The 14,414-nt window shown below is 42.8% G+C and overlaps 1 protein-coding gene across 1 annotated transcript; it reads right to left on the bottom strand.

Annotated features, from left to right (window-relative positions):
- Positions 1 to 13,472: 13,472 nt before the first annotated feature.
- On the bottom strand, positions 13,473 to 14,188 carry LOC125554630. The gene is made up of 2 exons (XM_048718130.1): positions 14,131 to 14,188; positions 13,473 to 14,020 (listed from the first exon to the last, which is right to left on the bottom strand). Exons 1-2 carry the CDS (start codon positions 14,186 to 14,188, stop codon positions 13,473 to 13,475), a joined length of 606 nt encoding a protein of 201 aa, XP_048574087.1.
- Between the last annotated feature and the right edge of the window lie 226 nt (positions 14,189 to 14,414).

Genomic DNA, 14,414 nt, shown 5'->3' with positions numbered 1-14,414 from the left:
GCTGCCAAGAAGATTGTTTCAGAGAAACTACTAGCAGGTATGAAAGAGGAGTACACCAAGGTATTCGATTACCAGCTAGAACTGCTGAGGAGCAATCCTGGAAGTACAATATTTGTTGGCTTGGACCCTACTAATATGGAGCAAAATATTTTCCAGAGCTTCTATGTGTGTTTCAGTGCTATGAAACAAGGTTTTAAAGCATGTAGAAGGGTGATTGGACTTGATGGTTGTTTTTTCAAAGGAGCATGCCATGGTGAGCTTCTTTGTGCTGTTGGTAGAGATGCTAATAACCAAATGTATCCAGTAGCTTGGGCAGTGGTGGAGAAGGAAGCAACAGAAACTTGGGAATGGTTCATTGGTCTTCTTATAAAGGACTTGGATATTAATGATCAAGGTGAAGGTTGGGTTTTCATTTCAGATCAACAGAAGGTATATTCTTCTCTCCATGTTGTTAATTTGTAATCATGTCGACTAGGTTTAGTCGCCTTGACGGAGCACGACCTACTCAATTTAAGCTTATGTTGGCTACATTTAGTCGCCTCGACTAATTATGCTATCAAGTACTTATAATACTAATGTAAATATCTCTGCAGGGGTTGCTAAGTGCCATGAAAGACTATCTACCAAAGGCACAACACAGAATGTGTGCTAGACACATCTATGCTAACTGGAAAAAGAAGTTTAGAGAGCATGCTCTGCAAAAGAAATTCTGGGCAATTTCCAAGGCTGCAAACAGAGAGGATTTCATGTATAGGAAGGCCAAGTTAGCTCAAGATACACCTGAAGGTGTGAGGGAAATCATGAATACAGAGCCTAAGCATTGGGCTAGAGCATTCTTTCCAGTTGGATCCCTATGTGACTCGGTGGATAACAATCTATGTGAGTCCTTCAACAATGCTATAATTGAGGCCAGATTCTATCCTATCATCTCTATGCTAGAGAAGATTAGGCACAAGATGACACTTAGAGTTCAAGAGAACAGAACCAAGAGTGACAAGTGGACTGCTAGTAATACAGAGATATGCCCAAACATTTTCAAGAAGCTTAAGGTGGCCATCAAATTGACTCAGTTCTGTGATGTGCTCTGGAATGGGAAGGAAGGGTTTGAGGTAAAACATGTGAGTGGCAGAGGAAGGAGCTATACTGTTAATTTGGATAAATGGACTTGCTCCTGTGGTTATTTCCAGCTGGCAGGGCTACCTTGCTGCCATGCCATCAGTGCCATATACAAGTGTGGAAAAAAAGTATCTGACTTCATTCACAAATGTTATTCACTTGAGCAATTTAAGAAAGTATACGAGCACTGTTTGGAGCCAGTTGAAGGTGAGGAAAGATGGCCTATCTCTGACAAGCCTAGACCACAAGCACCTGGTTATGTGAGTATGCCTGGTAGGCCTAGGAAGAATGACAGGAAGAGGGAAGAGGGAGAAGCACCAAAAGGCAAGAAAATGTCAAAGCATGGCACTAAAATTACTTGCAGCATGTGTGGCCACAAGGGTCACAACAAGACAGGTTGCAAAAAAAAATCCTGAAAAAGGGCAGAAGAAAAATGCCTTCCTGAAGAAAACAGGGACGAAAATTAAGGCAACTGAGGTAAACACTTTTGCACTTCCCAATTAGTCGAGTATTGTTTGAGATGCTTATGTACTGTCTTTTGTTACTCCAGCAAGCAAGCACTGATGCTCAGATCAGAGCAAGCCAACAGGCCAAGAGCAAAGGAAAAGATCAAGCAGAAGCAGGACCAAGTGGAGGGAAGAGGAAGGCTCCGAGGAAAAATAATGTGCAAGCCAAGAAAAAATCAAAGAATTGATCATGCTTTACTCATTCTTCTCTCGTCTTATTAGTATGTTAAATCAGATGTCAGTAGTACTACAGAACTGGTTGTTATGTCCTTTTGGTTTAAATTCTTAAGTCAGTATGGCCAATGTACTGGTGGTTATGTGTGTCACTGTTAATGATGCTATTTGCCTGGCACTTATGTGTTAATTTTTTTTCTTTCTAAAATGGCACTACAAATCTCTATTTTGGCCAATATTCTGCTAGTTAAGATGTCAGCAGTACTACAAATCTCCATTTGGCCAATATCTCTGTTAAGATGTCAACAGTACTACAAATCTCCATTATATAATGGACATATTCTGCTAGTTGGTCTTACAAAAGGGTGCCAAATGCATTACAGCACCCAGTCACTTGCTAATTTAGTGTTCCCCTCAATGCCTCAATCTCAACATTGTTCTCTTCTACTTTCTCAATCAGTGGAATAGCTGCTGCAACTCTCTCCCTCATCACTTCAACTTGTTGTCTGTGTGCACCATCTGCTACCTTTCTCTACCATGCTTGCTGTCCATCAAGTTCATCCTCAATCCTGCTCCGTACATCTCGAAGATCAAAAGGCAGGTGCCTGATGAATGGGCTGCAAGGATAATCATGCCATAGAAAATAGTCACTACCATCTCTCTGATTACAGATTCAACAGTAAATTGAATCAGAACCAACAACAGGAAAAGAAGAAGCAAAATTGGTACAGAACAAGATATGGAGAGGGAGAGCTTGCAAGTTCATAGACGCAGCAGTAGTACCTTCTTCCTGCGTTGTCATCACTCCACGAAATCCAGCGGGGCACCTTGTTCGCCGGCTCGTACGCCCTCCTTCGCCTGCCCTCCTCCGCCCGCCGCCCGCCCTCCTCCGCCCGCCGCCGCCCCCACCTCTGGGTACGCTGCGCCGGAGGAGGAAGACCTGTGAGTGGTGCCCTCCTTCGCCGCCCGCCCGCCTTCTCTGATTCATGCCGCACGTCCTCGTGTACTTCCACGGCGGCGGTGGTGCTCTCCTCTGATTTATGCCGCCGACGAATCCTTGAAAAATTCCCCACCTCGAGCCCCCTTCTGAACCCCGCGTGGCCGACGAGCTAACTACTGAGCTAGGCCCGCTGTCAGCACTACGTGGCATCTTATTTCCCTTAATCCCTGCCACGTAAGCGATCCCGTTCTCAAAAGCGACTTGTTAGCATAAATCAGCCGGGATTAACCAGGATCAGAGAGATCAGGGTGACAGTTTCAGGGATTTCGAATTCGGGGTTTGATTCAGACTCGGGGTACGAATTGAAGGTTTTTTTCAGACTTTTCCCTTTTCAATGATGCTGGTTGTATGAAAATGTCAGAGTACACAGCTGATGGAGGAGTGGCTGATGTATATGTTGAGTACTTTGGAGAGGAACATGAGAAAACTGAAAAGAGTGGGAGCGATTTTGAAGAAGAGATACAGAATGAGGAAGAGGGAGATAGTGAGGAAGCACCTGATGTTATCATCAGTGCTGAAGAACAAGTGGACTTCACTGTTGCCAATGTTAATGGATTGTCTGACACAAATGAGCATGTGCTTGTACCAGATGACACTGGAGTTATAACTTCAGTTATTGCCAGCCCTGTAAGGAGGAGAGTGAGAGAGAGTTTCAGAGTTCAGTATGGACAGAGTTCACAAGTGACTTATGCTATGAAAGCAAGCTCTCAAGTGCTCAATCCTGGGTCAGAAAGTAGGATGATTAATGAAACAGTTCAGCAACCAAGAGTACCAGAAAGAGAAGAACATAACAGTGAGTCTCAACATGACAGTGATTCAAGCAGTGAAGATAGTGATTATGTGGCAGGTAGTGACGACAGTGGACTAGAGGAAGAGTATGTGGAACTTAAGGAAGAAGCAAAGGCATTTAAGAAGAGAATTAGAGATTCTAAGAAGTGGGCACAGAAAAATCCAACAGGTGCTGTTCCAATTGATTTAGTTGCAAATGTTGAAGAGGTGATAGGAGAAGATCACTTTGATTCGGACGATGAAGATTATTCATATGATGAAGATAGTGATCATGATGGCCATGTTGTGAGGAGGAAGAGCAAGTACCCCAGGTATAACCCAAAGGCAGACATTCCAATGTTCGGTTTAGGGATGGTTTTCAGGAGCAAGGAGCAGATGAGAAAGGCGCTAATAAAATATGGACTGCTCACATTTAGAAGTATAATATTCATGAAATCAGAGGAAGATAGGATCAGGGCTAAGTGTGGATGGCCTGGATGCCCATGGCTTATATATGGTGCTAAGACTACCAGGTGTTCTAGGTTCCAGGTGTTAACATTTGAATCTGAACATGAGTGTGCACCTAATAGAGACAATCATCTTGTTACCGCTAAGGTTATATCAAGAAGGTATGAGCACATCTTAAGAGCCAACCCCACATGGAAGATTGACAGCATTAAAGCTACTGTTCTTAAAGATTTCTTTGCTGATGTGTCAACATCCAAGTGTAAGGCTGCCAAGAAGATTGTTTCAGAGAAACTACTAGCAGGTATGAAAGAGGAGTACACCAAGGTATTCGATTACCAGCTAGAACTGCTGAGGAGCAATCCTGGAAGTACAATATTTGTTGGCTTGGACCCTACTAATATGGAGCAAAATATTTTCCAGAGCTTCTATGTGTGTTTCAGTGCTATGAAACAAGGTTTTAAAGCATGTAGAAGGGTGATTGGACTTGATGGTTGTTTTTTCAAAGGAGCATGCCATGGTGAGCTTCTTTGTGCTGTTGGTAGAGATGCTAATAACCAAATGTATCCAGTAGCTTGGGCAGTGGTGGAGAAGGAAGCAACAGAAACTTGGGAATGGTTCATTGGTCTTCTTATAAAGGACTTGGATATTAATGATCAAGGTGAAGGTTGGGTTTTCATTTCAGATCAACAGAAGGTATATTCTTCTCTCCATGTTGTTAATTTGTAATCATGTCGACTAGGTTTAGTCGCCTTGACGGAGCACGACCTACTCAATTTAAGCTTATGTTGGCTACATTTAGTCGCCTCGACTAATTATGCTATCAAGTACTTATAATACTAATGTAAATATCTCTGCAGGGGTTGCTAAGTGCCATGAAAGACTATCTACCAAAGGCACAACACAGAATGTGTGCTAGACACATCTATGCTAACTGGAAAAAGAAGTTTAGAGAGCATGCTCTGCAAAAGAAATTCTGGGCAATTTCCAAGGCTGCAAACAGAGAGGATTTCATGTATAGGAAGGCCAAGTTAGCTCAAGATACACCTGAAGGTGTGAGGGAAATCATGAATACAGAGCCTAAGCATTGGGCTAGAGCATTCTTTCCAGTTGGATCCCTATGTGACTCGGTGGATAACAATCTATGTGAGTCCTTCAACAATGCTATAATTGAGGCCAGATTCTATCCTATCATCTCTATGCTAGAGAAGATTAGGCACAAGATGACACTTAGAGTTCAAGAGAACAGAACCAAGAGTGACAAGTGGACTGCTAGTAATACAGAGATATGCCCAAACATTTTCAAGAAGCTTAAGGTGGCCATCAAATTGACTCAGTTCTGTGATGTGCTCTGGAATGGGAAGGAAGGGTTTGAGGTAAAACATGTGAGTGGCAGAGGAAGGAGCTATACTGTTAATTTGGATAAATGGACTTGCTCCTGTGGTTATTTCCAGCTGGCAGGGCTACCTTGCTGCCATGCCATCAGTGCCATATACAAGTGTGGAAAAAAAGTATCTGACTTCATTCACAAATGTTATTCACTTGAGCAATTTAAGAAAGTATACGAGCACTGTTTGGAGCCAGTTGAAGGTGAGGAAAGATGGCCTATCTCTGACAAGCCTAGACCACAAGCACCTGGTTATGTGAGTATGCCTGGTAGGCCTAGGAAGAATGACAGGAAGAGGGAAGAGGGAGAAGCACCAAAAGGCAAGAAAATGTCAAAGCATGGCACTAAAATTACTTGCAGCATGTGTGGCCACAAGGGTCACAACAAGACAGGTTGCAAAAAAAATCCTGAAAAAGGGCAGAAGAAAAATGCCTTCCTGAAGAAAACAGGGACGAAAATTAAGGCAACTGAGGTAAACACTTTTGCACTTCCCAATTAGTCGAGTATTGTTTGAGATGCTTATGTACTGTCTTTTGTTACTCCAGCAAGCAAGCACTGATGCTCAGATCAGAGCAAGCCAACAGGCCAAGAGCAAAGGAAAAGATCAAGCAGAAGCAGGACCAAGTGGAGGGAAGAGGAAGGCTCCGAGGAAAAATAATGTGCAAGCCAAGAAAAAATCAAAGAATTGATCATGCTTTACTCATTCTTCTCTCGTCTTATTAGTATGTTAAATCAGATGTCAGTAGTACTACAGAACTGGTTGTTATGTCCTTTTGGTTTAAATTCTTAAGTCAGTATGGCCAATGTACTGGTGGTTATGTGTGTCACTGTTAATGATGCTATTTGCCTGGCACTTATGTGTTAATTTTTTTTCTTTCTAAAATGGCACTACAAATCTCTATTTTGGCCAATATTCTGCTAGTTAAGATGTCAGCAGTACTACAAATCTCCATTTGGCCAATATCTCTGTTAAGATGTCAACAGTACTACAAATCTCCATTATATAATGGACATATTCTGCTAGTTGGTCTTACAAAAGGGTGCCAAATGCATTACAGCACCCAGTCACTTGCTAATTTAGTGTTCCCCTCAATGCCTCAATCTCAACATTGTTCTCTTCTACTTTCTCAATCAGTGGAATAGCTGCTGCAACTCTCTCCCTCATCACTTCAACTTGTTGTCTGTGTGCACCATCTGCTACCTTTCTCTACCATGCTTGCTGTCCATCAAGTTCATCCTCAATCCTGCTCCGTACATCTCGAAGATCAAAAGGCAGGTGCCTGATGAATGGGCTGCAAGGATAATCATGCCATAGAAAATAGTCACTACCATCTCTCTGATTACAGATTCAACAGTAAATTGAATCAGAACCAACAACAGGAAAAGAAGAAGCAAAATTGGTACAGAACAAGATATGGAGAGGGAGAGCTTGCAAGTTCATAGACGCAGCAGTAGTACCTTCTTCCTGCGTTGTCATCACTCCACGAAATCCAGCGGGGCACCTTGTTCGCCGGCTCGTACGCCCTCCTTCGCCTGCCCTCCTCCGCCCGCCGCCCGCCCTCCTCCGCCCGCCGCCCGCCCCCACCTCTAGGGTACGCTGCGCCGGAGGAGGAAGACCTGTGAGTGGTGCCCTCCTTCGCCGCCCGCCCGCCTTCTCTGATTCATGCCGCACGTCCTCGTGTACTTCCACGGCGGCGGTGGTGCTCTCCTCTGATTTATGCCGCCGACGAATCCTTGAAAAATTCCCCACCTCGAGCCCCCTTCTGAACCCCGCGTGGCCGACGAGCTAACTACTGAGCTAGGCCCGCTGTCAGCACTACGTGGCATCTTATTTCCCTTAATCCCTGCCACGTAAGCGATCCCGTTCTCAAAAGCGACTTGTTAGCATAAATCAGCCGGGATTAACCAGGATCAGAGAGATCAGGGTGACAGTTTCAGGGATTTCGAATTCGGGGTTTGATTCAGACTCGGGGTACGAATTGAAGGTTTTTTTCAGACTTTTCCCTTACAGAAACGAAGGAGGGTGGAGATGTGTGTGTGGTCCACATGGACAAGTGGTTCGCAGCTAAGGCAACGAACTCCCAACCTCCTGGTTGATTCTAGCGTGCGTAGCTAGCCAAGCTAGCGACCTACAACGGTTTTACTGTAGCGCAAGTCTTAAAGTACACAACGGCAATTCACTTTTTTTTTCCAAAAAACTTAATTTGTTTATAATATACATTGGACAAACTTTAAAATATAGTGAACCTTTTTTTGTAAGCAAACACTGAACAAATTTCAAATACACAAATAAAAATTTTGTAGTGTGCGTTGAACAATTGTTTAATGCACGATGAACAAATTTTAAATACACAATGAACATTTTGTAGTATGCATTGAACAATTGTTTAATGCATGATGAACAAATTTTAAATACACAATGAACATTTTGTAGTATGCGTTGAACAATTGTTTAATGTACGATGAACAAATTTTAAGTACACAATGAACGTCTTTTAATATACGTTGAACAATTTCATAATATACGATCGGCATTTTAGTACATGATGAACATTTTTATAAATTCAAAGGTGAACTATTTCATAATATATGATGAACATTTTCTTAATACGATGAAGATTTTGGTAATACATGGTGGACTTTTATATAATACGCAATAAAGAGAAGAAAAACAGAAATAGAAAATAAAAAAGGAAACATAAAACAAAAGATGAAAGGAGAAAGGAACCAAAAGAGAGAAAAAGGAAAAAACCGGAACAAAACAGCTGAAAATCGGACAAAAAACAGTGAAAAAACTGGATACAAAAAACCATATAGAAGAAAAATGAGAAAAAAAACCCGCAAGGAATAAAGAAGGAAGCAGCAGCGAACGAATCAAAGAGCAAACGCCAATCCCGTACGTGGGCCGGCCCAGCAGGAGGCTCGCCTCAGCGAAAGCACGTCATTCTGATGCTATTGAGCGTCAAATAGGGTTTGCCACTTGGGAGATATAAGGATTCAATCCATGTCTCGGAGATAATAGCTAGCACTGCAGACCAGTAAGCAAGAGTCGGGTCCTGCAATCCTGTGGGGTGCGACCTACTTAAGGGGTATATAGCTGGTTTTCCATTGGATTCTCTGGGTTATCTTTTGTTTTTCTTTATTTTTCACAGTTTTCTTTGTTCTTTTTTTTTCATGTTTACTGGATTTCTTTCATTTTATTTGGTTTTATTTATTCTTTTCACGGTTCTCATTGCGTTTTCTCCTTTCTTTTTCTTTGTTTTGCTTTGATTTTCTTGGTCTATTTCTCGGTTTTCAATGCCTTTTTCCTTTCTTTCCACTTTGTTAATTTTCTTTGTTTTTCTCTGTTTCCACCCTAGTTTTTCAATGCACAATGTTGGTATATATCTAATACACGTTTAATAGTTTTTGTATACATGGTCATCATTTTTTTATACAGATTTTTTAATCTTTTAGAGCCCTTGATAAAAAAAATCAAAAACAAGACTAAGATTTTCTAATACCTAGTCAACCTTTTCCTATACATTTTTAGCATTTTATTAAATGCTTGATTAATTTTTTTTCAAATAAAATATTTTAATTTAATATTTCCATATGGTTGAATAACATTTTTTTGAATACTTGTTCAATGTTTTTCAAATGCTTGATTAACATTTTTATATACATAATATAAAAATCATCATTTTTAATACATATTTAACATTTTTTGCTTGATAAAATTTTTCAAATAGTTTTTAAATATTTTTTAAGGTTGATTAACATATTTATATACATGATCAAAACATTTCATAAAGTTTTAATACGTGTTCAACATTTTTTCTATATACATTTGGCATTTTTAATGCTTTATTAACATTTTTCAAATACTTGCTCAACATTTCTTTTTCAAAGTGCTTGATTACATTTTTATATACGTGATCAAAAAAATCATCCTTTTTAATACATAATAAAGGATTTTCCTATACACGTTCAACATTTTCCGAATGCTTGCTTAACAATCTTTCAAAAACATGTTCAGACTTTTCAAATACATGTTCAATATTTTCCGAATGCTTGATTAACATTATTTTTTCAAATACTTGTTCAAAATCTTTCAAATACTTGTTCAACATTTTCAAGTTTTTAGAGTTTTTTTGTAATATGTATATATATATTTAGAATATTAATACTAGGTAGCGACCGTGCGCGCACCCCGCACTTCCCGCTGCAAACATTTTGGGCCAGCCCATCTTGCTAGTTTCTGTTTTTGGGAACGTTCTAGAACCTTTCAGTTTTTTTGGTTTTTCTATTCTTCCTTTTTTTTCTTTCTATTTCAGTTTTCATTTTTTTTTCTTTTTCTGTTTTCATTTTTCTTTTTCTCAGTCATATAGGAGCCATAGTAGTTTTCAGATAAGTAAAATATGGATGTCGGATTTGTAACAGGCTAACACACAAACCAACTGAGACTATCGATTTATAATCCAACATCATCCAACTGAATCCATTGGAAAATCTGCATATTCTGCATGCATTGACCACCACAAAACTGGAAGGAAAAGCAATACTGCTGATGATTCCGACTAAAATAGGTACAGTTGTTTGAACACCTCTGCTCTATAAGAAAAGAACAAATGACTCTGAATCTGACTGAAAGCAATACAAAAATCAGGAAACATTAAGAAAGTTATGCTATTTTAGGATTCAATTCATACAACAAAAATAAACTAATGGAGATTGCATTGGTAAATAAATAACAAAGAAATTGTACTTTTATGTAGAATTTAAAAAGGTGCAGTGATGCAGACCAAATAAGTGTACATATGGCATCTTCTATAATAGCTAAAAGCAAAACAGATAGCCAAAGCGATAAATCAATTTCAATGTGTCAAAGCTGGAAGCAACATTCTCCACATTATTGTGTTTCAGCTAGACATTTGCTTGCCATACAACCCACTATTACAATTTACCAATTGGATGAACTTATTTGCTATCAGAGTTGTGTGGCCAATAATCCAAACAAAAATTACGTGTTTTTCATTTTGATGGTAAGGTTGGCTGCAGGGAGTAGAATAATTAGGATATATGATTTATTTTTAATCTTGCAAGGATAAACAAAGTAGTCAAGAATCCAGGAGTAAATTACCACATTTGAAGCCTGTCAACATAGTTGATTTGGAGCAAGAACATTACATATATCATGAATTTCTCCACAATGATAAGAAAAATAAAGGTGATATGACAGGCCACATACCAGGAGAAAAAATCAATGCAATGCTTTATTGCGGATTGGCTGATTAGCTCCTTTTCAGTAGTTTCACCTACCAATTTTCTACAAAACAAAGATGAACCCCACAGTATGAAAGAGAAAATGAATGCATTAGAAGGCACACCCCTTCACTGGAGATGAATCAATAAAGATGAGCAGAAGCTCGTCACTGCACAGAAGTTTCATATTTTAAAAGGACTTGCATATATAACCTAGCAAACTCTGAATGTCTTCCATCGAGTTGCCCTAAGCCCTAATCCTTCAAAGACCTAAATCACAAAGAACAAGAGGTTAAAAGCCAATAGAAAAAATGAGTTGATCTTCGTTCGCTTTAGTCTGCTGCTACTGCCTCTCTCGTCGATGATTTTCTGAACAGTCATTGGAAGTACTAGAGGGGAAATGGAGAGTGGGTGGTTCACCTTGCTGTTGAGAAGGTAGTAGCAGAGGAGGGCGTCAAGCAAGCCTCGGGTGCCGAAGTTGGTCGGTGTCGTGCTTTAGCTCGCGCACATGCCATCCTAGGCGACGAGCAAAGGTGCCACTAACGCTTCAACCAACTTGCCCCATCGCCTAGCGTTCGGAGGCGGGAGTAGTTTTTGACATGGAACCCTGGCTCGCTCCCGACATCATAGAGGAAGACGCCCATGCCCTGGAATCGAACCCCCAGATCAGGGCCCGAAGTAGGCGCTCCCACCTCTATCGTCTCGTGCCGGTGTGCCGTAGCTTCTCAGCTCGCCGCCGCCACTGGAGCGTCTCCACCACCGTCAATCCTCATCATTGGGCAGTAAAATGACTGCGAGGTGAAAATGATTTAACTGCAAGTGACGATCCAACGGTGCAGTTGAGTCGGATGGGTAGATTGGACGGCCAACGAAGCCATAGTCGGGTAAGCACCGTGGAGGAGGGTCGGCCGACCTCCATATAGGTTAGTATGTGCATGCATGTGTAGTAAATAATGATAGTTAATTTGGTGAAATTGTGGAAATGTTAGTTAGAAGTAAATTGTGTATCTATTAGAAGTAAATTTGTGTATCTATTAAGCTGATTAGAGATCTAGCTAATGAAATTGTTATTTGTTTGTTCCGAGTGGCTAGTTAATTTGAAGCAAATTGTTTATTTGATTAAATAATTAAGTATATGTATATATGATGCATGCATGATCGTTTATTTGTTAGCAATATTGGTAAAAAAAGTTAGTAGCAACTTCTAGTTATAGCTAGCTACTTTCATAATTAATTATTATTAGCAAATGTTAATTTAGGGAAATTGTGGAAATGTTAGTTAGAAATTAATTGTGTATGTGTTAGAAGTAAATTTGTGTATCTATTAAAAGGCTGGTTATAGATCTAATTAAATTGTTAATTTGTTTCGAGTTGCTAGTTAATTTGAAGAATATTTTTTATTTGTTAAAATAATGAACTATACGTATATGTGATGCATGCATGATCGTTTATTTGTTAGCAATATTGGTAACGAAAAGTATCTAGCAAACATTTCATAGTTAATTATTAGAAAGTTAGCTATAGCCAGAGAGATTTGCAAGTACTTATTATTGGTGCAAAAAATGCAGCGCAATCTCGACCTGGTTTGGCCATGGGCTATCCCACCTCCAGCGACATGGTAACCCCTCCCGCTTCTAGCGAGGATTCGAGTGAGCTCTGGCCGCCCCCATTCCCGACAACACTTTCGACAACCCTGTCGTGGAGAGCATGGAGGGGGAGGAGGATCCCGCCGACTCGGAGTTGGAGTATTCCGTGTTGGAGGAGAGAAGCATGACATCGTCGACGACAACAATGATGACGACGATGTAGTCGCCGCTGGCGACGACCAGCCTTAATTAAGGGTCTGACTTGTGGAACCTTAGTTTGGACGTTAGTATTTTTGTAGTAGCTAGTATAAAAAGTTGTCTTACTTGTAGAGGATACGTTTCTAGCGAAGATTCTGGTGCGATGTCAACGCACCACAGCCACGACACTCACCAAACGTGAGAAGAATTTGCTAAATTAGCAGTTAGCACCAAGATGTCAACATATAGCGCAATTGGCAGACAATAGACTATCTATCTAGTTCCTACATCCAACATTGTCGGTTATGATTAATGAACATTTACATCAAAATTTCATATTTCTTTGCCATGCATATTCACAAGTCACTAGTAGAAAAACTACTTTACGTGAGATACATTAGTCCCGGTTTGTAAACGGACCGGCACTAATGTGACCATTAGTGCCGCACTACTAGGAAAAAGGCTATAGATGAAATTGACATTAATGGCGCACCAGAGAAGTGGTGCGCCACTACTATATACTAATGGCGCACCATGTGGTGATGCGTCATTAGTGTGGAAGACACTAATGGCGCACCAGACACAAGGTGCGCCACTAGGAACAATTTTTTTTTCATTTTTCCAAACATACTAATGGCGCATCCAGGCAAATTGCGCCATTAGTATTTCTAACTAGTAATGGCGCACCAGCCACAGAGTGCGCCATTAGTTGTTTAAAAAAATTGTTAGTAATGCCGAGCCCCACCTCCCCTCGCCCCGTCGCCCCCTCCCCTCACCGCCCCCTTGCCCCACCTCCCCTCGCCCCGTCGACGCCTCACCGTCCCAACCACCTGCGGCCGCCGCCACCCGCCACCGCCCCCTCGCCCCACCGCCCCTCGCCCCGTCGCCCCGTTCCTCCGCGGCGCGCCCAGCAGGCCGAGGCCCCCGCCGCCCCGCCGCCCAGCAGCGCCTCGCTCCCTCCCGCCCGCCCTGGCGCGGCCGGTCCCGCCGCCCACAGCGACCCCGGCGACCGGTCCATAGGCAGGTACCTAGCCACCGCCCCTCCCCCCTTCCCTCCCCCTTCCTCCTGCATCCTCTGCCCGTTCAATTTCTGTTTTCCCGCCGGCGGCGGTGGTGACGATGTAGCCATTCTCGGGGCGCTGCCACGGCGGGCCGAGCACGGGGCTGGCGGTGGCGAGCACGGTGACGGCGGCGGCGGCGGTGGACTGGCCGGGCTCGAGGTAGGTGACGTGGGTGAAGGGGAGGGCGGAGAGGATTGGGCGCGCGTTGGGCGTGGCGACGACGGGGAGGCCGGGGCGGATGGCGGCGAGCTGGGTGAGGGTGCGGAGGTGGCAGTGGTCGTCCAGGCTCTGGGTGATGAGCAGCAGGTCGACGCCGGCGAGGAGGCCGGCGACTGGCTGGGACTTGGGGAGGGTCTTCTTGGCGGCGTCGAAGAGCCAAGGGATGCCGAAGTCGAGGTTGCCGATGAGGATGGGGTCGACGAGGACGCGGAAGCCGCCGGGCAGCTCCCACAGCCAGCCGTTGAACTCGGGGTAGGTGAGCTTCACCGCCGCCGGAGACGTCGTCGAGGTCGTTGCTGTTGCGGGTGTGGTGGTGGAGGAAGAGTCGCTGCTGGTGATGCTGCTGCTTCTGATTCTGGTGGTGGCGTGGTGGACAATAACTGGTGGTGGCCGAGGATGAGATAACCACCGTCGTTGGGAGGTGATGGAGGGAGGAGCTTGAGGAGGAGGCCGGCCATGGCCATGGGTGCTCTCTGGATCTGCTGCACTGCTCTCTCGCCCCCAAGAATGGTTTGGTTGGTGTAGCAAAGGCCACTTGTACGCCTCCGCCTCCCTCCAACGGCTCGGCTCGGCTTTCTCTCCAAAGTTCAAGCTAACAATCTGACATCCACCACGTTCGGCATGACACGTTGTGCATCTATTTACTCAAATTAATGTTGTCCAGTATATGTCTGCAATATATGCTAATGG

This window comes from Triticum urartu, chromosome 4 (assembly GCF_003073215.2).
Source record: "Triticum urartu cultivar G1812 chromosome 4, Tu2.1, whole genome shotgun sequence".
NCBI lineage: Eukaryota > Viridiplantae > Streptophyta > Magnoliopsida > Poales > Poaceae > Triticum > Triticum urartu.
This window is presented reverse-complemented; position numbering and strand designations above follow the sequence as displayed.